General features: G+C 51.3%; 1 protein-coding gene across 1 annotated transcript in view; it reads right to left on the minus strand.

Annotated features, from left to right (window-relative positions):
* The window catches only part of LOC144952146 (tsukushi-like), a 40,726-nt gene extending 14,225 nt beyond the window's left edge, over positions 1 to 26,501 (minus strand). The window contains exons 1-4 of the mRNA XM_078882550.1: positions 26,399 to 26,501; positions 13,688 to 14,427; positions 13,367 to 13,657; positions 11,914 to 12,261 (exon numbers count right to left, since the gene is read on the minus strand). Of these exons, the coding sequence (XP_078738676.1) occupies positions 11,914 to 12,261; positions 13,367 to 13,657; positions 13,688 to 14,248 (1,200 nt within the window). The 5' untranslated portion in view covers positions 14,249 to 14,427; positions 26,399 to 26,501. The remainder of the gene's footprint in view (positions 1 to 11,913; positions 12,262 to 13,366; positions 13,658 to 13,687; positions 14,428 to 26,398) is intronic.

The raw sequence follows: 26,501 nt of genomic DNA on the forward strand, positions 1-26,501 counted from the left end.
TTCATTCAGACGCTGTCTTTCCAACAGACCTGTTCATTCAGACGCTGTCTTTCCAACAGACCTGTTCATTCAGACGCTGTCTTTCCGACAGACCTGTTCATTCAGACGCTGTCTTTCCAACAGACCTGTTCATTCAGAAGCTGTCTTTCCGACAGACCTGCAGTGTGAAGGGACTAGTGGCCACGGGAGGTAATGACAGGGGAGTCAGCCTGCAGTGCGAGTGGACTGGTGGCCACGGGAGGTAATGACAGGGGAGTCAGTCTGCAGGGTGAGTGGACTGGTGGCCACAGGAGGTAATGACAGGGGAGGCAGCCTGCAGTGTGAGTGGACTAGTGGCCACGGGAGGTAATGACAGGGGAGGCAGCCTGCAGTGCGAGTGGACTAGTGGCCACGGGAGGTAATGACAGGGGAGGCAGCCTGCAGTGTGAGTGGACTAGTGGCCACGGGAGGTAATGACAGGGGAGGCAGCCTGCAGTGCGAGTGGACTAGTGGCCACGGGAGGTAATGACAGGGGAGGCAGCCTGCAGTGCGAGTGGACTGGTGGCCACGGGAGGTAATGACAGGGGAGGCAGCCTGCAGTGTGAGTGGACTGGTGGCCACGGGAGGTAATGACAGGGGAGTCAGCCTGCAGTGCGAGTGGACTGGTGGCCACGGGAGGTAATGACAGGGGAGTCAGCCTGCAGTGCGAGTGGACTAGTGGCCACGGGAGGTAATGACAGGGGAGTCAGCCTGCAGTGTGAGTGGACTAGTGGCCACGGGAGGTAATGACAGGGGAGGCAGCCTGCAGTGCGAGTGGACTGGTGGCCACGGGAGGTAATGACAGGGGAGGCAGCCTGCAGTGTGAGTGGACTAGTGGCCACGGGAGGTAATGACAGGGGAGGCAGCCTGCAGTGTGAGTGGACTAGTGGCCACGGGAGGTAATGACAGGGAAGTCAGCCTGCAGTGCGAGTGGACTGGTGGCCACGGGAGGTAATGACAGGGGAGGCAGCCTGCAGTGCGAGTGGACTGGTGGCCACGGGAGATAATGACAGGGGAGTCAGCCTGCAGTGCGAGTGGACTAGTGGCCACGGGAGGTAATGACAGGGGAGTCAGCCTGCAGTGCGAATGGACTGGTGGCCACAGGAGGTAATGACAGGGGAGTCAGCCTGCAGTGTGAGTGGGCTGGTGGCCAGGGGAGGTAATGACAGGGGAGTCAGTTGTGAGTGCGAAGGGACTGGTGGCTACGGGAGGTAATGACAGGGGAGTCAGTTGTGAGTGCGAAGGGACTGGTGGCTACGGGAATGATTGAGAAGGGGGCGTGGTCAGGTGACGGAAGAGGACGGTGGAGTCTGCGGTGGAGCGAGCGTCCCGTGTCAGCGAGAAGGTTCGGGAAGGGGGGCGTGGCCTCAGTCGGTATAAAAGGGAGAGACGCGCTGGAGACTCGGGGCTGTTGCAGTGGGGGTCTCCGCCTGATGTCAAGTGCCAACGCGTCTTCAATAAAGTGCCATCTCAAGATAAAAGTGTCCAGTCGTTATTACACTTGTACAATATACCAACATACATCCATAATACGACATACACACGACACACATGACACAAAATACATAACACAACATTCCTACAGTATACATAATTCATACAACGTACATAATACAAAATACATACAATATACAAACACGCAGACAATATAGTGATAGGTTTTTACCCTTTCAACTGGTACAAAAACTGACACCTTTATACAAGGCATCATGTTTGCAATAACCACAACACAAGCAGTCAAAATGCAAAATATAGTGATATGTTTTTACCCTTTCAACTGGTACAAAAACTGACACCTTTATACAAGGCAACATTGTTTGCATTTTGACTGCTTGTGTTGTGGTTATTGCAAACATGATGCATGATGCCTTGTATAAATGTGTCAGTTTTTGTACCAGTTGAAAGGGTAAAAACCCATTACTATATTTTGCCACTGGTAAAGGAGGTCTCATAGTGTAAACGCAGCCAATATACAAACACACAACCAACATACAATACACAAACACACGTCCTCCTAAAAACGAGTCCTGAGACTCAAGGCGAGAGGCGTAGTCATTAGCAGCAGTAGCAGCGATGATGATGATGATGATTATATCGACGATGACAAATAAGAAATCAAGTTTGACGAAAACGGTTTATTCCATAAACCAAAAAAGGAGGCGATAATTCACGATGAATTATGATCATATCACCTGTGCCGAGCGATTGCAAACATACACAAAGAGACAAAGATCCCCCGTGTAGCCTTAACAGACTGTAGGGGCAAGTGCTGTTAGCGAGCACCTATGAAGGCCGGCACGGCACACGAGGGGGTGGGTGGCCAGCACCACGCCCGGCCGCCTTTGTCTCCCCAGTGGCGATGTTTAAACACCGCACCAGGTTACTCATTTGAGGCTGAGTCGACCTAGGGGAGGCTCAGGACCGGTTCAGGTAATATAATCGTCACCGGTGTTGGCCGTGAGCGGGAATCGAACCCGGGTGGCCGGGTTCGTAGCGCAGCGTAGCGCTAACCACTACACCACCGCTCCCCACACACACACACACTGACACACACAGACACGCACAGACACACACAGGCACACACACACAGACACACACAGACAGACACACACAGACACACACACAGGCAGAAACACACAGACACACACAGACACACACAGGCACAAACACACAGACACACACAGACAGAAACACACAGACACACACACAGGCAGAAACACACAGACACACACAGACACACACACAGCCAGAAACACACAGACACACAGGCAGAAACACACAGACACACACAGACACACAGACACACACACAGGCAGAAACACACAGACACACACAGACACAGACACAGGCAGAAACACACAGACACACACACACAGGCAGAAACACACAGACACACAGACACACACACAGGCAGAAACACACACACACAGACACACACACAGGCAGAAACACACAGACACACACACACACAGGCAGAAACACACAGACACACAGACACACACACAGGCAGAAACACACAGACACACACAGACACACACAAACACACAGACACACACAGACACACAGACACACACACAGGCAGAAACACACAGACACACACAGACACACACACAGGCAGAAACACACACACAGACACACACAGACACACACATAGGCAGAAACACACACACACAGGCAGAAACACACAGACACACAGACACACACACAGGCAGAAACACACAGACACACAGACACACAGACATACACACAGGCAGAAACACACAGACACACACCGACACACAGACACACACACAGGCAGAAACACACAGACACAGACACACAGACACACACACAGGCAGAAACACACACACACAGACACACACACAGACACACACACAGGCAGAAACACAAAGACACACACAGACACACAGACACACACACAGGCAAAAACACACAGACACACACAGACACACACACAGGCAGAAACACACACACAGGCAGAAACACACAGACACACACAGACACACACAGACACAGACACAGGCAGAAACACACAGACACACACAGACACACACACAGACACACACACAGACACACACACAGGCAGAAACACACAGACACACACACAGACACACACACAGGCAGAAACACACAGACACAGACACACAGACACACACACAGGCAGAAACACACAGACACAGACACACACACAGGCAGAAACACACACACAGACACACACACAGGCAGAAACACAAAGACACACACAGACACACAGACACACACACAGGCAGAAACACACAGACACACACAGACACACACACAGGCAGAAACACACACACACACAGACACACACACAGGCAGAAACACACAGACACACACAGACACAGACACAGGCAAAAACACACAGACACACACAGACACACACACAGACACACACACAGGCACACACAGACACACACACAGGCAGAAACACACAGACACACACACAGACACACACACAGGCAGAAACACACAGACACACACAGACACACACACAGACACACACACAGACACACACACAGACACACACACAGGCAGAAACACACAGACACACACACAGACACACACACAGGCAGAAACACACAGACACACACAGACACAGGCAGAAACACACAGACACACACAGACACACACACAGACACACACACAGACACACACACAGGCAGAACACACAGACACACACACAGACACACACACAGGCAGAAACACACAGACACACACCGACACACAGACACACACACAGGCAGAAACACACAGACACAGACACACAGACACACACACAGGCAGAAACACACACACAGACACACACACAGACACACACACAGGCAGAAACACAAAGACACATACAGACACACAGACACACACACAGGCAGAAACACACAGACACACACAGACACACACACAGGCAGAAACACACACACACAGACACACACACAGGCAGAAACACACAGACACACACAGACACAGACACAGGCAGAAACACACAGACACACACAGACACACACACAGACACACACACAGGCAGAAACACTCAGACACACACACAGACACACACACAGGCAGAAACACACAGACACACACAGACACACACACAGACACACACACAGACACACACACAGGCAGAAACACACAGACACACACACAGACACACACACACACAGGCAAAAACACACAGACACACACACACACACACATACACACACACACACACGCACACACACACACACAGACACACACACACACATGCACACACACAGACACACACAGACACACACACAGACACACACACACACGCACACACGCACACACACACACACACGCACAGACACACAGACACACACAGACACACACACACACACACAGACACACACACACGCACACACACACGCACATGCACACACACACGCACATGCACACACACACACGCACACACCTTAGACAAACATACCCACTACGGTGACGCACGCGTGGTGACACACACGGGGTAACGTACGTGGGGTAACGTACGAGGTGTGACACACACGGGGTAACGTATGTGTCGATGCACGTGGGGTAACGCACACTGGGTAACGTACGTGGGGTGACACACACGGGGTAACGTACGTGGGGTAACGTACGAGGTGTGACACACACGGGGGTGACGTACGTGGGGTAACGTACGAGGTGTGACACACACGGGGTAACGTACGTGGGGTAACGTACGAGGTGTGACACACACGGGGTAACGTACGTGGGGTAACGTACGTGGTGTGTCACACACGGGGTGACGTACGTGGGGTAACGTACGTGGTGTGTCACACACGGGGTGACGTACGTGGGGTAACGTACGTGGTGTGTCACACACGGGGTGACGTACGTGGGGTAACGTACGTGGTGTGTCACACACGGGGTGACGTATGTGGCGATGCACGTGGGGTAACGCACACTGGGTAACGTACGTGGGGTGACACACACGGGGTAACGTACGCGGGGTAACGTACGAGGTGTGACACACACGGGGTGACGTACGTGGGGTGACACACACGGGGTAACGTACGTGGGGTAACGTACGAGGTGTGACACACACGGGGTGACACACACGGGGTAACGTACGTGGGGTAACGTACGAGGTGTGACACACACGGGGTAACGTACGTGGGGTAACGTACGAGGTGTGACACACACGGGGTAACGTACGTGGGGTAACGTACGTGGGGTAACGTACGTGGGGTGACACACACGGGGTGACGTATGTGGCGATGCACGTGGGGTAACGCACACTGGGTAACGTACGTGGGGTGACACACACGGGGTAACGTACGTGGGGTGACGTACGTGGTGTGTCACACACGGGGTGACGTACGAGGTGTGACACACACGGGGTAGCGTACGTGGGGTAACGTACGTGGGGTAACGTACGTGGGGTAACGTACGAGGTGTGACACACACGGGGTAACGTACGTGGGGTAACGCACGCGGGCAAAACAAAGACACGGGCAGAGGCAGAAAGAAAGTCATCAAACAGCGCAACGCGCAAGGTGCACTCCCCGTTGCTTCGTGGCCTGCCAGGGGAGACGGGCAGAGAGAGGTGTGTGCAACGAAACTCGTAGGGGGGTGTACATCGTCAAGTGTCTAAGCTCAACTAAGTCGAGATCGGAAGCTTTCGTGACTGCAAGGAGTCACGCTCTTAGGTTTTTTTTTCGGTAAAAGTCACGTGGGAGAAAAATTTAAATTTAATAAAAGTATAACAGGTATAACCCGTAAAAATGAAGTGTTTCACTAGAAAGCCTTTATATGCGTGGCGGCTAGAGTCCTCTCGTCCTCTGGCTTGAGATGGCTGCCACCTATGGGTCAGATGAATGCCTGCCACCATTAAGCAATTGGTGATTAATTATATTTTTTTTTTGTCCTAAAAAGTGTAAAATTTTGGAATTTTTTTACACGAACATTAATTGTCACGCACAACGAGTCTGTGTGCAAAATGTCAGCTCGATTGGATCACGGGAAGTGGGTTAAAAAACGACCGAAATATTTGCACGGTCCTAAGCAAGCAAGCGAACTTAATATAAAGGATTTAAAAATAAATAGAATTTCTCACTTACTTGATACAGCTATCGTGCTGTGACGGTTCCACCTGAAGACGGAAGCTTGTGTTGCCTCCGAAACGTCGTGATTTTTTTTTATTTTACTTTTATTAATTTTAATGTTTTACCTACGTGACTTTACCGAAAAAACCTAAGAATGTGAATCCTTGCAGTCACGAAAGCTTCAAATCTAGAATCTTGCTGTATCAAGTGAGAGAAATTCCTAACAGCGTGCTTCAGACGCACCGAACCTCACAATAAAAAATAATATCCAGGGCCTACCTTGCCTCCTCCCACCCTCAACCAGTATATATACAAGGACTGTTTTATTGGAATTTCTCATTCGCTTGATACAGCTATCGTGCTGTGACGGTTCCACCTGAAGACGGAAGCTTGTGTTGCCTCTGAAACGTCGTGATTTTTATTTTTATTATATTTTTATTAATTTAAATTTTTTTACCTACGTGACTTTACCGAAAAAAACTAAGAATACAGAAGCTTGTGTTGCCTCCGAAACGTCGTGATTTTTATTTTATATTTATTTTACTTTTATTAATTTAAATTTTTTACCTACGTGACTTTACCGAAAAAAACTAAGAATACAGAAGCTTGTGTTGCCTCCGAAACGTCGTGATTTTTATTTTATATTTATTTTACTTTTATTAATTTAAATTTTTCACCGACGTGACTTTACCGAAAAAAACTAAGAATATAGCTCAAGTACTTTCGCGCCACCGTTACCTCCCAGACAGCAAACTAAACGCAACGACAACAAGAAGCAGTTGCAAAGAAATGAGTTGTCTAAATCTTGACGATGATGATTTGATAAAGTGGGATCGTAGCTCCCGGCGGCTTACTAAGATCGGCAGCAATAACGTTCCAGACGGCCAAAGAAGCAGCGCACATGAAATCGCCGGGCGATGCGGTGTGGTGAGTCTGTGGGTCTTTGTGTGATGAGTCTGTGGGTCTCTGTGTGATGAGTCTGTGGGTCTCTGCGTGGTGAGTCTGTGTGTCTCTGTGTGATGAGTTTGTGGGTCTCTGTGTGATGAGTCTGTGGGTCTCTGTGTGATGAGTCTGTGGGTCTCTGCGTGGTGAGTCTGTGGGTCTCTGTGTGATGAGTTTGTGGGTCTCTGTGTGATGAGTCTGTGGGTCTCTGTGTGATGAGTCTGTGGGTCTCTGTGTGATGAGTCTATGGGTCTTTGTGTGATGAGTCTGTGGGTCTCTGTGTGGTGAGTCTGTGGGTCTCTGTGTGATGAGTCTGTGGGTCTCTGTGTGATGAGTCTGTGGGTCTCTGTGTGGTGAGTCTGTGGGTCTCTGTGTGGTGAGTCTGTGGGTCTCTGTGTGATGAGTCTGTGGGTCTCTGCGTGGTGAGTCTATGGGTCTTTGTGTGATGAGTATGTGGGTCTCTGTGTGGTGAGTCTGTGGGTCTCTGTGTGGTAAGTCTGTGGGTCTTTGTGTGATGAGTCTGTGGGTCTCTGTGTGATGAGTCTGTGAGGCTTTGTGTGATGAGTCTGTGGGTCTCTGTGTGATGAGTCTGTGGGTCTTTGTGTGATGAGTCTGTGGGTCTCTGTGTGATGAGTCTGTGGGTCTCTGTGTGGTGAGTCTGTGGGTCTCTGTGTGATGAGTCTATGGGTCTCTGTGTGGTGAGTCTATGGGTCTCTGTGTGATGAGTTTGTGGGTCTCTGTGTGATGAGTCTGTGGGTCTCTGTGTGATGAATCTGTGGGTCTCTGTGTGATGAGTCTGTGGGTCTCTGTGTGATGAGTCTGTGGGTCTCTGTGTGATGAGTCTGTGGGTCTCTGTGTGATGAGTCTATGGGTCTCTGTGTGATGAGTCTGTGGGTCTCTATGTGATGAGTCTGTGGGTCTCTGTGTGGTGAGTCTGTGGGTCTATGTGTGGTGAGTCTGTGGGTCTCTGTGTGATGAGTCTGTGGGTCTCTATGTGATGAGTCTGTGGGTCTCTGTGTGGTGAGTCTGTGGGTCTATGTGTGGTGAGTCTGTGGGTCTCTATGTGATGAGTCTGTGGGTCTCTGTGTGGTGAGTCTGTGGGTCTCTGTGTGATGAGTCTGTGGGTCTCTGTGTGGTGAGTCTGTGGGTCTCTGTGTGGTGAGTCTGTGGGTCTCTGTGTGGTGAGTCCGTGGGTCTCTGTGTGGTGAGTCTGTGGGTCTCTGTGTGATGAGTCTGTGGGTCTCTGTGTGGTGAGTCTGTGGGTCTCTGTGTGATGAGCCTATGGGTCTCTGTGTGATGAGTCTATGGGTCTCTGTGTGGTGAGTCCGTGGGTCTCTGTGTGGTGAGTCTGTGGGTCTCTGTGTGGTGAGTCTGTGGGTCTCTGTGTGATGAGTCTATGGGTCTCTGTGTGGTGAGTCTATGGGTCTCTGTGTGATGAGTTTGTGGGTCTCTGTGTGATGAGTCTGTGGGTCTCTGTGTGATGAGTCTGTGGGTCTCTGTGTGATGAGTCTGTGGGTCTCTGTGTGATGAGTCTGTGGGTCTCTGTGTGATGAGTCTGTGGGTCTCTATGTGATGAGTCTGTGGGTCTCTGCGTGGTGAGTCTGTGGGTCTCTGCGTGGTGAGTCTGTGGGTCTCTGTGTGATGAGTTTGTGGGTCTCTGTGTGATGAGTCTGTGGGTCTCTGTGTGATGAGTCTGTGGGTCTCTGTGTGATGAGTCTATGGGTCTTTGTGTGATGAGTCTGTGGGTCTCTGTGTGGTGAGTCTGTGGGTCTCTGTGTGATGAGTCTGTGGGTCTCTGTGTGATGAGTCTGTGGGTCTCTGTGTGGTGAGTCTGTGGGTCTCTGTGTGGTGAGTCTGTGGGTCTCTGTGTGATGAGTCTGTGGGTCTCTGCGTGGTGAGTCTATGGGTCTTTGTGTGATGAGTATGTGGGTCTCTGTGTGGTGAGTCTGTGGGTCTCTGTGTGGTAAGTCTGTGGGTCTTAGTGTGATGAGTCTGTGGGTCTCTGTGTGATGAGTCTGTGAGGCTTTGTGTGATGAGTCTGTGGGTCTCTGTGTGATGAGTCTGTGGGTCTTTGTGTGATGAGTCTGTGGGTCTCTGTGTGATGAGTCTGTGGGTCTCTGTGTGGTGAGTCTGTGGGTCTCTGTGTGATGAGTCTATGGGTCTCTGTGTGGTGAGTCTATGGGTCTCTGTGTGATGAGTTTGTGGGTCTCTGTGTGATGAGTCTGTGGGTCTCTGTGTGATGAGTCTGTGGGTCTCTGTGTGATGAGTCTGTGGGTCTCTGTGTGATGAGTCTGTGGGTCTCTGTGTGATGAGTCTGTGGGTCTCTGTGTGATGAGTCTATGGGTCTCTGTGTGATGAGTCTGTGGGTCTCTATGTGATGAGTCTGTGGGTCTCTGTGTGGTGAGTCTGTGGGTCTATGTGTGGTGAGTCTGTGGGTCTCTGTGTGATGAGTCTGTGGGTCTCTATGTGATGAGTCTGTGGGTCTCTGTGTGGTGAGTCTGTGGGTCTATGTGTGGTGAGTCTGTGGGTCTCTATGTGATGAGTCTGTGGGTCTCTGTGTGGTGAGTCTGTGGGTCTCTGTGTGATGAGTCTGTGGGTCTCTGTGTGGTGAGTCTGTGGGTCTCTGTGTGGTGAGTCTGTGGGTCTCTGTGTGGTGAGTCCGTGGGTCTCTGTGTGGTGAGTCTGTGAGTCTCTGTGTGGTGAGTCTGTGGGTCTCTGTGTGGTGAGTCTGTGGGTCTCTGTGTGATGAGTCTGTGAGTCTCTGTGTGGTGAGTCTGTGGGTCTCTGTGTGATGAGTCTGTGAGTCTCTGTGTGGTGAGTCTGTGGGTCTCTGTGTGATGAGTCTGTGGGTCTCTGTGTGGTGAGTCTGTGGGTCTCTGTGTGATGAGTCTGTGGGTCTCTGTGTGATGAGTCTGTGGGTCTCTGTGTGGTGAGTCTGTGGGTCTCTGTGTGATGAGCCTATGGGTCTCTGTGTGATGAGTCTATGGGTCTCTGTGTGGTGAGTCCGTGGGTCTCTGTGTGGTGAGTCTGTGGGTCTCTGTGTGGTGAGTCTGTGGGTCTCTGTGTGGTGAGTCTGTGGGTCTCTGTGTGGTGAGTCTGTGGGTCTCTGTGTGATGAGTCTGTGGGTCTCTGTGTGATGGGTCTAAGGGTCTCTGTGTGATGAGTCTGTGGGTCTCTGTGTGATGGGTCTAAGGGTCTCTGTGTGGTGAGTCTATGGGTCTCTGTGTGATGGGTCTAAGGGTCTCTGTGTGGTGAGTCTGTGGGTCTCTGTGTGATGGGTCTAAGGGTCTCTGTGTGATGAGTCTGTGGGTCTCTGTGTGATGAGTCTGTGGGTCTCTGTGTGGTGAGTCTATGGGTCTCTGTGTGGCGAGTCTATGGGTCTCTGTGTGATGAGTCTGTGGGTCTCTGTGTGATGAGTCTGTGGGTCTCTGTGTGATGAGTCTATGGGTCTCTGTGTGAGTCAATCTATGGGTCTCTGTGTGGTGAGTCTATGGGTCTCTGTGTGATGAGTCTGTGGGTCTCTGTGTGATGAGTCTGTGGGTCTCTGTGTGATGAGTCTGTGGGTCTCTGTGTGGTGAGTCTATGGGTCTCTGTGTGGTGAGTCTGTGGGTCTCTGTGTGATGAGTCTATGGGTCTCTGTGTGATGAGTCTATGGGTCTCTGTGTGGTGAGTCTATGGGTCTCTGTGTGGTGAGTCCGTGGGTCTCTGTGTGGTGAGTCTGTAGGTCTCTGTGTGATGATGAGTCTATGGGTCTCTGTGTGAGTCAATCTATGAGTCTCTGTGATGAGTCTGTGAGTCTCTGTGTGATGAGTCTGTGGGTCTCTGTGTGATGAGTCTATTCTATTATTCTGTATTTATTCTATCGCTACCCCACGTGACTTTGCCGAAGGTACCAAAGAGTTTGGATCTCCTGCAGTCGCGAAACATTCAAATGGAGATTGAACTCATTTCTTCGGAACGGCTTTTTGCGATTCGTTCGTTTTCTCTGCTTTCCTCTCTCCCCCCCTCGCCCCTCCGATTAGCGCGGCTGTCTACGTACATCCTCCACCTACTCCACCTCCTCCACCTCCTCCACCTCCTCCTCCACCTCCTCCACCCTCTCCGATTGCTTGTAACACTGATTGTCGCAAATCATCATCATCATCATCCTCCTCCGCTCCACCACAACCTCCTCCTCGTCGTCGTATCACAACATTCCGGTCGTATCCACTGAAGCACCCAGCCTCCGGCAAACGGCACCACCACCACCACCACCGCCAACAACGTAATTTCCACCACCACCACCACCACCACCGCCACCATCACCACCACCGCCAATAACGTAATTTCCACCACCACCACCGCCACCACCACCACCACGTCCACCAACGTTATTTCCAACACCAGCACCACCACCACCGCCACCACCACCACCACCGCCACCGCCGCCAAGGTTATCGACGTCGCCACGGAGGTAGTAGAAGCCGCCGCCGCCGCCGCCGACGCCGCCGGTGATCCTCGCCACCCTCCTGGGGGCGCAGGCGTAGGCCGATCCGGCCAGCGACACTCTGCGCAGCTCCGGCAGCAGCCGCGTCAGCCCCGCCGGCAGCGGGCCCGGCAACGCCGGCGTCGCGGCCAAAGCCCCGGAGAGCCGGAGCTCGTGGAGCGAGGAGAGGGGCGCCAGCGTGTCGGCCCACGAGGTCGCGCCGGGGAAACGGTTCCCGCTGAGGTCCAGCAGCTGTGAAGAGGGGGGGGGGGGGGGGGGTGGGTGGGCACGCAAAGACAAACTCGGGTGTAGCAAAGTTCCGTTAACATTTAAAAAACTAAATATTTATTTTTATTTTGAGTAGCGGGGAGCCGGTGCATTTAGCGTCGTCAGCGTCATCGTCGTCGTCGTGGTCATCACCACCACCCTCATCACCACCATCACCACCATCACCGCCATCACCACCACCACCATCACCACCAACATCACCACCACCATCACCACCATCACCGCCACCACCACCACCATCACCGCCACCACCACCACCATCACCACCACCATCACCACCATCACCGCCACCACCACCACCATCACCACCACCACCATCACCACCAACATCACCACCACCACCATCACCGCCACCACCATCACCACCACCACCACCACCATCACCACCACCATCACCACCACCATCACCACCATCACCACCACCACCACCACCATCACCACCACCATCACCACCATCACCACCACCATCCCCACCACCATCACCACCATCACCACCATCACCGCCACCACCACCACCATCACCACCACCACCATCACCACCACCATCACCACCACCATCACCACCACCATCACCGCCACCACCACCACCATCACCACCACCACCACCACCATCACCACCACCATCACCACCATCACCACCACCATCACCACCACCATCACCACCATCACCGCCACCACCACCACCATCACCGCCACCATCACCACCACCATCACCACCATCACCACCACCATCACCACCACCATCACCACCATCACCGCCACCGCCACCACCACCACCATCACCGCCACCATCACCACCATCACCGCCACCGCCACCACCACCACCATCACCACCACCATCACCGCCACCGCCACCACCACCACCACCATCACCGCCATCACCATCACCACCATCACCACCATCACCATCACCACCATCACCGACACCACCACCACTACCACCACCGCCACCACCACACCACTCCCACCACCACCACCACCATCACCACCACCACCACCATCACCACCACCATCACCACCGCCACCACTACCACCACTACCACCACCACCACCACCACCACCACCTCACCTGCAGGTGACCGAGCCCTTGAAAAGCGAGCGGCGACAGCACCAGCAGCGCCGGCCCGCCACCACCACCACCACCACCGCCACCACCGTCACCACCACCGCCCCGCATGTGATCGAGCCACAGGTGCGTGAGCTCCGCCATCCCCGCGAACGCCGCCGCCGGCACCGCCGCTATGGGGTTGCGCGCCAGCCCCAGCCGCCGAAGGGGCAGCCCCCGCAAGGCCCGAGAGGGCACCGCACGCAACTCGTTCCGCGACAGATCCAGCGCTCGCAGGTTCAGCCCCTCCACCCCCTCCACCCCCTCCACCTCCTCCGCCCCCACCACCTCGTGGACGAGATTGCGCGAAGCGTCGACCGACAGCGCCGGGCCCCCCCGCCCGAAGGCTCCGAGCCGCAGAAACCGCAGCGAGTTCCTGGACACGTCAGCGGCGCTGAGCGGAGGTCCGGCAAGGGCCCCGGGGGCCAGCTCCTCCAGCGCGTTGCCGCTGAGGTTCAGCGCGTCCAGGTAGCGGAGGCGGGACAGGTCGCCGGCGCGAACCTCCGCCAGCCGGTTGCCGCTCAGGTCGAGCGAGGCGAGCGTCGTGTAGCCGGGCCCGCCCAGGATGGGCCCCGGGGCGGCCAGGGAACGGAGGCCGCTGCGTGACAGGTCAAGCCACGTGGCGTCCAGGGGCAGAGCCGCGGGGGGAGCCGGCGGGGCGGAGAGGCCCGAGCAGTCGACCCGCGTCAGGCGGAAGCTGTCGAAGAGGCCGAAGGTTTGCACGTCGCAGCGGCACGAGGGCGGGCAGGAGGACGATGCGGGCGACGATCCTGACGATGGTGAAGATGACGACGAGGAGATTGCGACGATGGCCAAGGCAGCCACGAGCAGTAGCGCCATGCCCATCGGCGGGGTCGCGAGGTCGCGGGGTCGCGGGGTCGGTCGCGAGGGTCGGCAGGGTCAACCGCTAGGGTGGAGGATGGGCAGGGGGGTGGCGGGAGACGCGGCCGTGCGGACGACTGAAGGTGACCACCGCCGGCGGTGTCCCCCCCTCGCTCCGCCCGGCGTCGTTCGCCGCGCGGAAGCTGCGGCGATGGGAGGAGGGCAAACGGAGGATGGGGAAGTTGGTCTCAGCCCGGTGACCGGCGACTCACGCGGAGACTCACACGGAGACTCACACGGAGACCCGTAGACTCACGCAGAGACTCACATAGAGACCCGTAGACTCACGCGGAGACTCACACGGAGACTCGTAGACTCACGCGGAAATCCAGAGACTCACACAGAGACCAGTAGACTCACACAGAGACTCACACAGAGACCCGTAAACTCACACAGAGACTCACACGGAGTCCCGTAGACTCACACAGAGACTCACACAGAGTCCCATAGACTCACACAGAGACTCACACAGAGACCCGTAGACTCACACAGAGACTCACACAGAGTCCCATAGACTCACACAGAGACTCACACATAGACCCGTAGACTCACACAGAGACTCACACAGAGTCCCATAGACTCACACAGAGACTCACACAGAGACCCGTAGACTCACACAGAGACTCACACAGAGACCCGTAGACTCACACAGAGACTCACACAGAGAGTCACACAGAGTCCCATAGACTCACGCGGAGACTCACACGGAGACCCGTAGACTCACACAGAGACTCACACAGAGTCCCATAGACTCACACAGAGACTCACACAAAGACCCGTAGACTCACACAGAGACTCACACAGAGACCCGTAAACTCACACAGAGACTCACACAGAGTCCCATAGACTCACACAGAGACTCACACAGAGTCCCATAGACTCACACAGAGACTCACACAGAGTCCCATAGACTCACACAGAGACTCACACAGAGTCCCATAGACTCACACAGAGACTCACACAGAGACCCGTAGACTCACACAGAGACTCACACAGAGTCCCATAGACTCACACAGAGACTCACACAGAGACCCATAGACTCACACAGAGACTCACACAGAGACCCAGAGAGTCATTAAGAGACTCACACAGAGACCCAGAGAGTCATTAAGAGACTCACACAGAGACCCGTAGACTCACACAGAGACTCACACAGAGACCCGTAGACTCACACAGAGACTCACACATAGACCCGTAGACTCACACAGAGACTCACACAGAGTCCCATAGACTCACACAGAGACTCACACAGAGACCCGTAGACTCACACAGAGACTCACACAGAGACCCGTAGACTCACACAGAGACTCACACAGAGACCCGTAGACTCACACAGAGACCCAGAGAGTCATTAAGAGACCTACAGACTCACAGACAAAGATAGACAAAGATCCCCCGTATAGCCTTAACAGACTGTAGGGGCAAGTGCTGTTAGCGAGCACCTATGAAGGCTGGAACAGCACACGAGGGAGTGGGTGGCCAGCACCACACCCGACCGCCTTTGTCTCCCCAGTGGCGATGTTTACACACCACACCAGGTACTCATTTGAGGCTGAGTCGACCTAGGAGGCCCAGGACCGGTTCAGATAATCGTCACTGGTGTTGGCGGTGAGCGGGAATCGAACCCGGGTCGCCAGGTTCATAGCGCAGCGTAGCGCTAACCACTACACCACCGCTCCCCACTCAGACTCACAGACACTCGCACAGACACACACACAGACAGACACACACACAGACACACACACACTCAAACAAACACAGACAGACACACAGACACACACACACACAGACACACAGACACACACACACACACAGACACACAGACACACACACACACAGACACACGCACACAGTGACACACACACACAGACACACACACAGTAACACACACACACAGTGACACACACACACAGACACACACACAGACAGACACACACACAGATACACACAGATACACACACAGACACACACACACACACAGACAGACACACACAGACACACACACACAGACACACACACAGACAGACACACACAGACACACACACACAGACACACACACAGACAGACACACAGACACACATACAGACACACACACAGACAGACACACACACACTCAAACAAACACAGACACACACACACACAGACACACACACACAGACAGACACACAGACACACAGACACACACACAAACAAACACAGACACACACACAGACACACACACACACAGACAGACACACAGACACCCGCACAGACACACACGAAGGGTTTGTTTTGTTCACGACAGCTGTTAGGCACAGACCTGCCGTGCTCTGCAAACACTCTCTCCCAGCATGTCTGTCTGGCTGTCCGAGTGAGTCTCTGTCCCCGTGTTCGTCTGACCGACTCTGTCTCTCACTCGCTCTGCCACTGTCCGACTCTCTGTCTGTCGGACAGAAGTCGTCTGACCCTCTAGTCCAGTCTGTAAATCTGTCCATCAATCTGTCCATCAATCTGTCTGTCTGTCTGTCTGACTGTCTGTCTGACTGTCTGTCTGTCTGTCTGACTCTGTCAGTATCTCTCTGTCTGTCAGACAGAAGCCATCTGACCCTCTCGTCCAGTCTGTAAATCTGTCCATCAATCTGTCCATCAATCTGTCCATCAATCTGTCCGTCTGTCTGACTGTCTGTCTGTCTGTCTGACTGTCTGTCTGTCTGTCTGTCTGACTCTGTCAGTATCTCTCTGTCTGTCAGACAGAAGCCATCTGACCCTCTAGTCCAGTCTGTAAATCTGTCTCTCAATCTGTCTATCAATCTGTCTGTCTGACTCCGTCAGTATCTCTTCGTCTGTCGGACAGAAGCCATCGAACCCTCTTGTCCAGTCTGTAAATCTGTCTATCAATCTGTCTGTCTGACTGTCTGTCTGACTGACTCCGTCAGTATCTCTCTGTCTGTCGGACCCTCACCGTCTGACCCGCTAGTCAGTCTGTAAATCTGTCCATCAATCTGTCCGTCTGTCCGACTCCGGCAGTATCTCTCTGTCGGACGATATAAATAACCGGACAATTCCCTCCACACACATAAAATATAAAAAAATAATCATCTTAGTTTTTTTTCCCACATCCCATTAGCCGCACACGGAATTCCTTTTGGGAGTCGTTAGCCGTTTCGGGCAGCATTGGTTCAACACGTGGGAAAAAAAACAAAACTCTACGATGGTTTCAACATTCCAGCGTCTCATCAGCGGCAGAGTCAAGCTCGGCTCGAATCAACGCTGCCGAGTTGCCCAGAAGTTTACAGGCAAGAGCCGGTTTTGACATGCGATGTCTCATCAGCAAGGCGTGCCAGGCTCGGCTTGAACCAGAGCTCGCAACCGGGTACCCGATACCCTACCCAATACCCGGCTACCCGTACCCGGGCGGGTACGGGTACCCGTTTGCGACCCTGGTGCAGCCGGGTACGGGTACGGGTAAGGAATCAAAACCCGTTTGCGACCTCTGGCTTGAACCAACGCTGTTGAAACTGCCCCGGATGTTGAGATTGAAGGACCGGTTTTGACATGGGATGCCTCATCAGCAGTGCCAGGCTCGGCTTGAACCAACGCTGTTGAAACTGCCCCAGATGGTTTATATTGAGGGACCGGTTTTGACATGCGGTGTTTCATCAGCAGGGAGAATCAGGCTCGGCTTGAACCAACGCTGTTGAACTGCCCCAGATGTTGAGATTGAAGGACCGGTTTTGACATGCGGTGTTTCATCAGCAGGGCAAGGCTCGGCTTGAACCAACGCTGTTGAAACTGCCCCAGATGTTTATATTGAAAGAGCGGTTTTGACATTAAGTGTTTCATCCGCAGTGCAAGGCTCAGCTTGAACCAACGCTGTTGAAACTGCCCCAGATGTTGAGATTGAAGGAGCGGTTTTGACATTAAGTGTCTCATCAGCAGTGCCAGGCTCGGCTTGAACCAACGCTGTTGAACTGCCCCAGATGTTGAGATTGAAGGACCGGTTTTGACATGCGGTGTTTCATCAGCAGTGCCAGGCTCGGCTTGAACCAACGCTGTTGAAACTGCCCCAGATGTTGAGATTGAAGGACCGGTTTTGACATTAAGTGTCTCATCAGCAGTGCAAGGCTCGGCTTGAAGCAACGCTGTTGAAACTGCCCCCGATGTTGAGATTGAAGGACCGGTTTTGACATGGGGTGTCTCATCAGCAGGGCGTGCCAGGCTCGGCTTGAACCAACGCTGTTGAAACTGCCCAGATGGTTTATATTGAAGGACCGGTTTTGACATGGGATGCCTCATCAGCAGTGCCAGGCTCGGCTTGAACCAACGCTGTTGAAACTGCCCCAGATGTTTATATTAAAGGACCGGTTTTGACATTAAGTGTCTCATCAGCAGTGCCAGGCTCGGCTTGAAGCAACGCTGTTGAAACTGCCCCAGATGTTTATATTAAAGGACCGGTTTTGACATTAAGTGTCTCATCAGCAGTGCCAGGCTCGGCTTGAAGCAACGCTGTTGAAACTGCCCCAGATGTTTATATTAAAGGACCGGTTTTGACATTAAGTGTCTTATCAGCAGTGCAAGGCTCAGCTTGAACCAACGCTGTTGAAACTGCCCCAGATGTTGAGATTGAAGGACCGGTTTTGACATTAAGTGTCTCATCAGCAGTGCAAGGCTCGGCTTGAAGCAACGCTGTTGAAACTGCCCCCGATGTTGAGATTGAAGGACCGGTTTTGACATGGGGTGTCTCATCAGCAGGGCGTGCCAGGCTCGGCTTGAACCAACGCTGTTGAAACTGCCCAGATGGTTTATATTGAAGGACCGGTTTTGACATGGGATGCCTCATCAGCAGTGCCAGGCTCGGCTTGAACCAACGCTGTTGAAACTGCCCCAGATGTTTATATTAAAGGACCGGTTTTGACATTAAGTGTCTCATCAGCAGTGCCAGGCTCGGCTTGAAGCAACGCTGTTGAAACTGCCCCCAGTGTTTATTGGTAGCAGCTGTTTTCCAAGCACACGTGGCCACAGGCAGTGAAGCCAGCACTGGCCGATTTGGCTCCAGTCAATCAGACATCCCTTGGGTGTGGTGGTGGTGGTAGTGGTGGTTGGTGCGTGGTGGTGATGGTGGTGGTGTGTGGTGGTGGTGTTGGTGGTTGATGCGTGGTGGTGATGGTGGTGGTGATGTGTGGTGGTTGTGTGGTGATGGTGGTGGTGGTGGTGGTTGATGTGTGGTGGTGGTTGATGTTGTGTGGTGGTGGTTGTGGTGGTGGTTGATGCGTGGTGGTGGTTGTGGTTGATGTGTGGTGGTGGTGGTTGTGTGGTGATGGTGGTGGTGGTGGTTGATGCGTGGTGGTTGATGTTGTGTGGTGGTGGTGGTGGTTGATGTGTGGTGGTGGTGGTGATGTGTAGGTGGTGGTGATGTGGTGGTGGTGGTGGTGAAGATGACGGCCGCTGATGAGACTCCGACAGTGGAAACTTGTCCACTGTCCGATGTTTGCGCCACGGTCGAGACTCAGAACTCAGAACTCACCAGACTCTAACCACCACCTTGGACTATTCACTATTGGATCAACGCCATCATCATCATCACCACCACCCATGGTCTGTCGACTTCTGGATGAAATTCCTTCACACCAGCCATCACCACGTCTCTCACGACACAATGTTTCGCTCCGGATGATCGCTGCAAAGTATGATCTGCGTTTTTGATTTGGTGCGCTGATCTTTAAAGTTGCATTGAAAAATGTTGACACTCCTACTGATGATGACGCTCCTGCTGTTGTGGAGTGACTCGTGCAGCCAGCTATGGCTGCATGAGTTTGGTAGTACATCTTCTTAGGTTTTTTCGGTAAAGTCACGTAGAAAGTAAAATAAAATAAAAACAAAAATCACGACGTTTCGGAGGCAACACAAGTCTCCGTCATCAGGTGGGACCGTCACAGCCAGATTAGCTGATACAGCTGATTAGCTGATACAGCTAATCTGATACAGCTAATCTGGCTGATACAGCTAATCTGGCTGTGACGGTCCCACCTGATGACGGAGACTTGTGTTGCCTCCGAAACGTCGTGATTTTTGTTTTTATTTTATTTTACTTTCTACGTGACTTTACCGAAAAAAGCTAAGAAGATGATTCCTTGCAGTCACGAAGGCTTCAAATCTAGAATTGGTGGTACATGTTGTTGACGTCGTTTATTGTGAAAATTCGGTCACAGTTCCTCTGGCCTGCACTGTTTCATTGCTTTTATGGCTTCATTTTGGTGATTTTCGAAACGTTTTTCGGTTTGGCCATGTTTGTGTTGTTGTAGTACAGAGTTGGACTGGTGGCCTAAATCTAAGTTGTCTTGTGGTTGTTGTTGTTGTTTGACTTGCATCCCACTGGGATTTTTGCACACAGCGTTGGTGTACGGTGCTTTTTTCTGCAATATTTTGCCGTCTTTAATTGTATTTTCTGTTTGCACTCAGTCACATATAGTCACTTTAAGATGTTTTCTTGTTCATGTTTTGTTTTTAAATCCTTTATATTAAGTTCACTTGCTTGCTTGCTTGCGCGCTTACGACCGTGCAAATCTTTCGGTCGTTTTTTAACCCACTTCCCGTGATCCAATCGAGCTGACATTTTGCACACAGACTCGTTGTGCGTGACAATTTATTTTCGGGAATTTTTTTTTCCAAAATGTTACACTTATTAGGAAAAAAAAAATTCATATTTAATTACCAATTGCTTAATGGTGGCAGGCAATCATCTGACCCATAGGTGGCAGCCATCTCAAGCCAGAGGACGAGAGGACTCTAGCCGCCACGCATATAAAAGGATTTAGAGTGAAAAACTTTGTTTTTTACGGGTTCATTTTTCATCTGTCCGTTTCAGAGTGACCGAATACGCGCTCGTCACTGAATTAAAATGCAATTTCAAACAAACAACGATGCTCGTCTGAGAGTAAGACATGCGAGGCTCTGAACATATAATAAAGTGACCGCTCGGGCAGCCACTGATGTGTAATGCGGCGATAATTCACGGTGACCCTGCACTCCTCACAACACGGTCTGTGTTTTGGTGAGTGCATTGGTAAAATATGTTCGGAGTGACTCAAGCAGATCTCGGTCTTTTTTAAAAATCCTTTATATTAAGTTCACTTGCTTGCTTGCTTGCGCGCTTACGACCGTGCAAATCTTTCGGTCGTTTTTTTAACCCACTTTCCGTGATCCAATCGAGCTGACATTTTGCACACAGACTCGTTGTGCGTGACAATTTATTTAGGAAAACTAAAAATTTCATATTTCATTTAAAATACCAATGTGATAAAAATGAAACTCTTACTCAAGAAAAACAGAAATGAATAATAAAATAAAACCGATGCCACGCGTATAAAGGATTTATAGTGGAAAACTTTGTTTTTACGGGTTAATTTTTTTAGTTTGTTGCGGTTGCACCCGATTCAAGAGCCGAATGGCTCACAGGGCTACACCTGATCAATGAACTTGAACTTGTTGTAGTACAGAGTTAGACTGGTGGCCTTAATCTAAGTTGTCTTGTGGTTGTTGTTGTTGTTTGACTTGCATCCCACTGGGATTTTTGCACACAGCGTTGGTGTACGGTGCTTTTTCTGCAATATTTTGCTGTCTTTTCTTGGATTTTCTGTTTGCACTCAGTCACATATAGTCACTTTAAGATGTTTTTTGTTCATGTTTTTGTTGTTTTGTTTGTTGCGGTTGCACCCGATTCAAAAGCCGAATGGCTCTCAGGGCAAAACGTAATAAATGAAACTTGAAACGACCCTGCCGTACGACCAAACAATCCACCCCCAGCCGCCGCTACGATCCCCCTTCATAACGGGTCAGAATCAGAGCAAATCCGAAGAGCTATGAAGCTCTTTCTCACAGATGGAGACACGCCCCCTCACCTCCCTTACCGCTCCGATAGCGTCAAGGAACAAGGGCCACATGGGACCGGTTTCTGCGATGACAATTTGTTCACAGACCCGGGGATGGGGGTCATCATTGGGTCTTTCCCACCTTTTCAAAGAAGGTCTCCGGTGATGTTTGTTTTTTCGAACTCATTTTGGCCACTAGGGGTTAGGTCTGACTCCCCTCGTATGAGCAGTTCACGGTACTCACAAATTGTAAATGTCGTGGATTCACTCTTCAACACTACCGGTGGGCCAGAGGTCGCAAACGGGTTTTGATTCCTTACCCGTACCCGTACCCGGCCGCACCAGGGTCACAAACGGGTACCCGTACCCTACCCGATACCCGGCTACCCGTACCCGACCGGGTATCGTGTAGGGTACGAGTATCGGGTACCCGATTGCGACCTCTGGGATGAAGCCACGTTGCAGGCGCCGGTGGGTTGATTCTAGGAACCTTGAATTGTGAGAAGAGACAAGACGTTGGGAAATGAGTGACAAACGGTGACTCACCAGTGACTCACGGCCTACCCGTACCCGGCCGGGTACGGGTAGCCGTTCCCTACCCGTACCCGTACCCTACCCGATACCCGGCTACCCGTACCCGGCCGGGTACGGGTAGCCGTTTGCAACCCTGGTGCGACCGGGTACAGGTAAGGAATCAAAACCCGTTTTTGCGACCTCTGCCGCTGGGTCTACCGGACATCTGTGAAAAAAGAGCTTTTCATCGAACCCACGACCTCCTGTATCTCAGGCGAGGTAGTCAACATCTCCTAGCCACCGTGATGATGATGAGAGAGAGACACGCAAACTCCAAATATACAGCAGCAGACATCGTCAGGGTCGGGATTGAACCCACGACCTTCTGTACACCAGGTGAGGTAGTCAACATCTCCTAGCCACCGTGATGATGATGAGAGAGAGAGACACAAACTCCAAATATACAGCAGCAGGCATCGTCAGGGTCGGGATCGCACCAACGACCTCCTGCACACCAGGCGAGGTAGTCAACATCTCCTAGCCCACCCCTTCTCCCCACTCTGTACGCCGGGTGACCTCTCTCTCTCTGTACCGCACGCAGCGAAACGGAACGCGCTCCACCCCGTTTCGAGGAAAAAAAAAAGAATCGAGGAGGAGATGGGGAGGCCGTGTCACAGAGGTCGCAACCGGGTACCCGATACCCGTACCCTACCCGATACCCGGCTACCCGTACCCAGCCGGGTACGGGTAGCCGTTTGCGACCCTGGTGCGGCCGGGTACGGGTACGGGTAGGCCGTGAGTCACTGGTGAGTCACCGTGATTGTCACTCATTTCCCAGCGTCTTGTCTCTTCTCACAATTCAAGTTCCTAGAATCAACCCACCCGCGCCTGCAACATGGCTTCATCCCAGAGGTCGCAATCGGGTACCCGATACCCGTACCCTACCCGATACCCGACCGGGTACGGGTAGCCGGGTATCGGGTAGGGTACCCTGGTGCGGCCGGGTACGGGTAAGGAATCAAAATCCGTTTGCGACCTCTGCCGTGTCGGCATCGTGGGAGAAGAAGCGAGCGAGAAATTGGGACGATCTTGAATCGAAGTTTTGGTGACTGCAGGGAATCCATGGTCTTTGGTTCTTTCGGTAAAGTCACGTGGGTATGAACAAGTATAACCCGTAAAGACAAAGTTTTTCACTATAAATCCTTTATATGCGTTGCGGCTAGAGTCCTCTCGTCCTCTGGCTTGAGATGGCTGCCACCTATGGGTCAGATGATTGCATTGCACCATTAAGCAATTGGTAATTAAATATAATATTTTTGTTCTAAAAAGTGTAAAATTTTGGAACATTAATTGTCACGCACAACGAGTCTGTGTGCAAAATGTCAGCTCGATTGGATCACGGGAAGTGGGTTAAAAAACGACCGAAAGATTTGCACGGTCCTAAGCAAGCAAGCAAGTGAACTTAATATAAAGGATTTAAAAATAAATCAAACCACGACGTTTCGGGCGTAACACAAGCGTCCTTCTTCAGGTGGGGACAACTCAGCGAAAGCACAACCGCTTAATTCTAGATTTGAAGTTTTCGTGACTGCAAGGAATCATATTCTTAGATTTTTTCGGTAAAGTCACCACGTAGGTAAAAAAATGAAATTAATAAAAAATAAAACAATAAAAATCACGACGTTTCGGAGGCAACACAAGTCTCCGTCATCAGATGGGACCGTCACAGCCAGATTTGCTGTATCAAGTGAGGCAGGGATTCCAAGATGCAAGTTCTTAAATCCCTGCCTCACTTGATACAGAAAATCTGGCTGTGACGGTCCCACCTGATGACGGAGACTTGTGTTGCCTCCGAAACGTCGTGATTTTTTTTATTTTTAAATCCTTTATATTAAGTTCGCTTGCTTGCTTGCTTACGACCGTGCAAATCTTTCGGTCGTTTTTTAACCCACTTCCCGTGATCCAATCGAGCTGACATTTTGCACACAGACTCGTTGTGCATGACAATTACTTTTCGTGAAAAAAATTGTTTCCAAAATTTTACACTTTTAGGACAAAAATATTATATTTAATTACCAATTGCTTAATGGTGCAATGCAATCATCTGACCCATAGGTGGCAGCCATCTCAAGCCAGAGGACGAGAGGACTCTAGCCGCCACGCATATAAAGGATTTATAGTGAAAAACTTTGTTTTTACGGGTTAATTTGTTTATTATTAAATTTTTTATTTTCTTTTTATTTTACTTTTATTAATTTGAACTTTTTTTACCTACGTGATTTTACCGAAACAACCTACGAATATGAATCCTTGCAGTCACGAAAGCTTCAAATCTAGAACATTATCCCCACCCGCTCTACCACCCTCAACCAGTATATATACAAGGACTGTTTTTTTGGAATTTCTCTTTACTTGATACAGCTATCGTGCTGTGATGGTTCCACCTGAAGACGGAAGCTTGTGTTGCCTCCGAAACGTCGTGATTTTTATTTTATTTTACTTTTATTAATTTTAAAATCCTTTATATTAAGTTCGCTTGCTTGCTTACGACCGTGCAAATCTATCGGTCGTTTTTTAACCCACTTCCCGTGATCCAATCGAGCTGACATTTTGCACACAGACTCGTTGTGCATGACAATTACTTTTCGTGAAAAAAATTGTTTCCAAAATTGTACACTTTTAGGACAAAAAAATTATATTTAATTACCAATTCCTTAATGGTGCAATGCAATCATCTGACCCATAGGTGGCAGCCATCTCAAGCCAGAGGACGAGATGACTCTAGCTGCCACGCATATAAAGGATTTATAGTGAAAAACTTAGTTTTTACGGGTTATACTTGTTATTAATTTTAATTTCATGTTTTAGCTACTAAGAGCATGAATCATTGCAGTCACGAAAACTTCACATCTAAATAATAGGGCCCCCACTTGAGCGATTGGTTTCTTGCTGTGATTGTCCCCACCTGATGATGATTGCTTGTGGGTTGCGCCCCGAAACGTCGAGCTTTAATTTATTTATTTTTCTACCTACGTGCACTGAAAGAACCAACGAATACGAGTTGGAACGATTTTGTCCTTTTTGCTCGGTCGGTGCCGTGAAACGCTGATGATGATGATGCTGCTGCTGATGATGGTGATGATGATGACGCTGATGGTGATGATGATGGTGATGATGATGACGCTGATGATGATGCTGATGATGCTGATGATGGTGATGCTGCTGATGATGGTGATGATGATGATGGTGATGATAATGATGCTGATGCTGCTGATGATGGTGATGATGATGATGGTGATGATGATGATGCTGATGGTGATGCTGCTGATGATGGTGATGATGCTGATGGTGATGATGATGCTGCTGATGATGATGATGATGGTGATGATGCTGTTGATGATGATGATGCTGCTGCTGATGATGATGCTGCTGCTGCTGCTGATGATGATGGTGATGATGCTGATGGTGATGATGATGCTGCTGATGATGATGATGATGGTGATGATGCTGTTGATGATGATGATGCTGCTGCTGATGATGCTGCTGCTGCTGATGATGATGGTGATGATGCTGTTGATGATGATGCTGCTGCTGCTGCTGCTGATGATGATGATGCTGCTGATGATGATGATGATGCTGCTGCTGATGATGCTGCTGCTGCTGATGATGATGCTGCTGATGATGCTGATGCTGCTGCTGCTGATGATGATGCTGCTGATTATGATGAGCGCGCTTTGTGCCCGACTTGAATTACCGTGTCAGAATCTGGCTCGCAGTCGTCCCTTATCTCTCCTCGTCCACCTCGTCGTCGTCCTCCTCCTTCCCTTCCTCTTCGTTGTCCCCTAAGAGGGGGGCGC

The sequence above is a fragment of the Lampetra fluviatilis genome, chromosome 66 (assembly GCF_964198595.1).
Source record: "Lampetra fluviatilis chromosome 66, kcLamFluv1.1, whole genome shotgun sequence".
Classification (NCBI taxonomy): Eukaryota; Metazoa; Chordata; class Hyperoartia; order Petromyzontiformes; family Petromyzontidae; genus Lampetra; species Lampetra fluviatilis.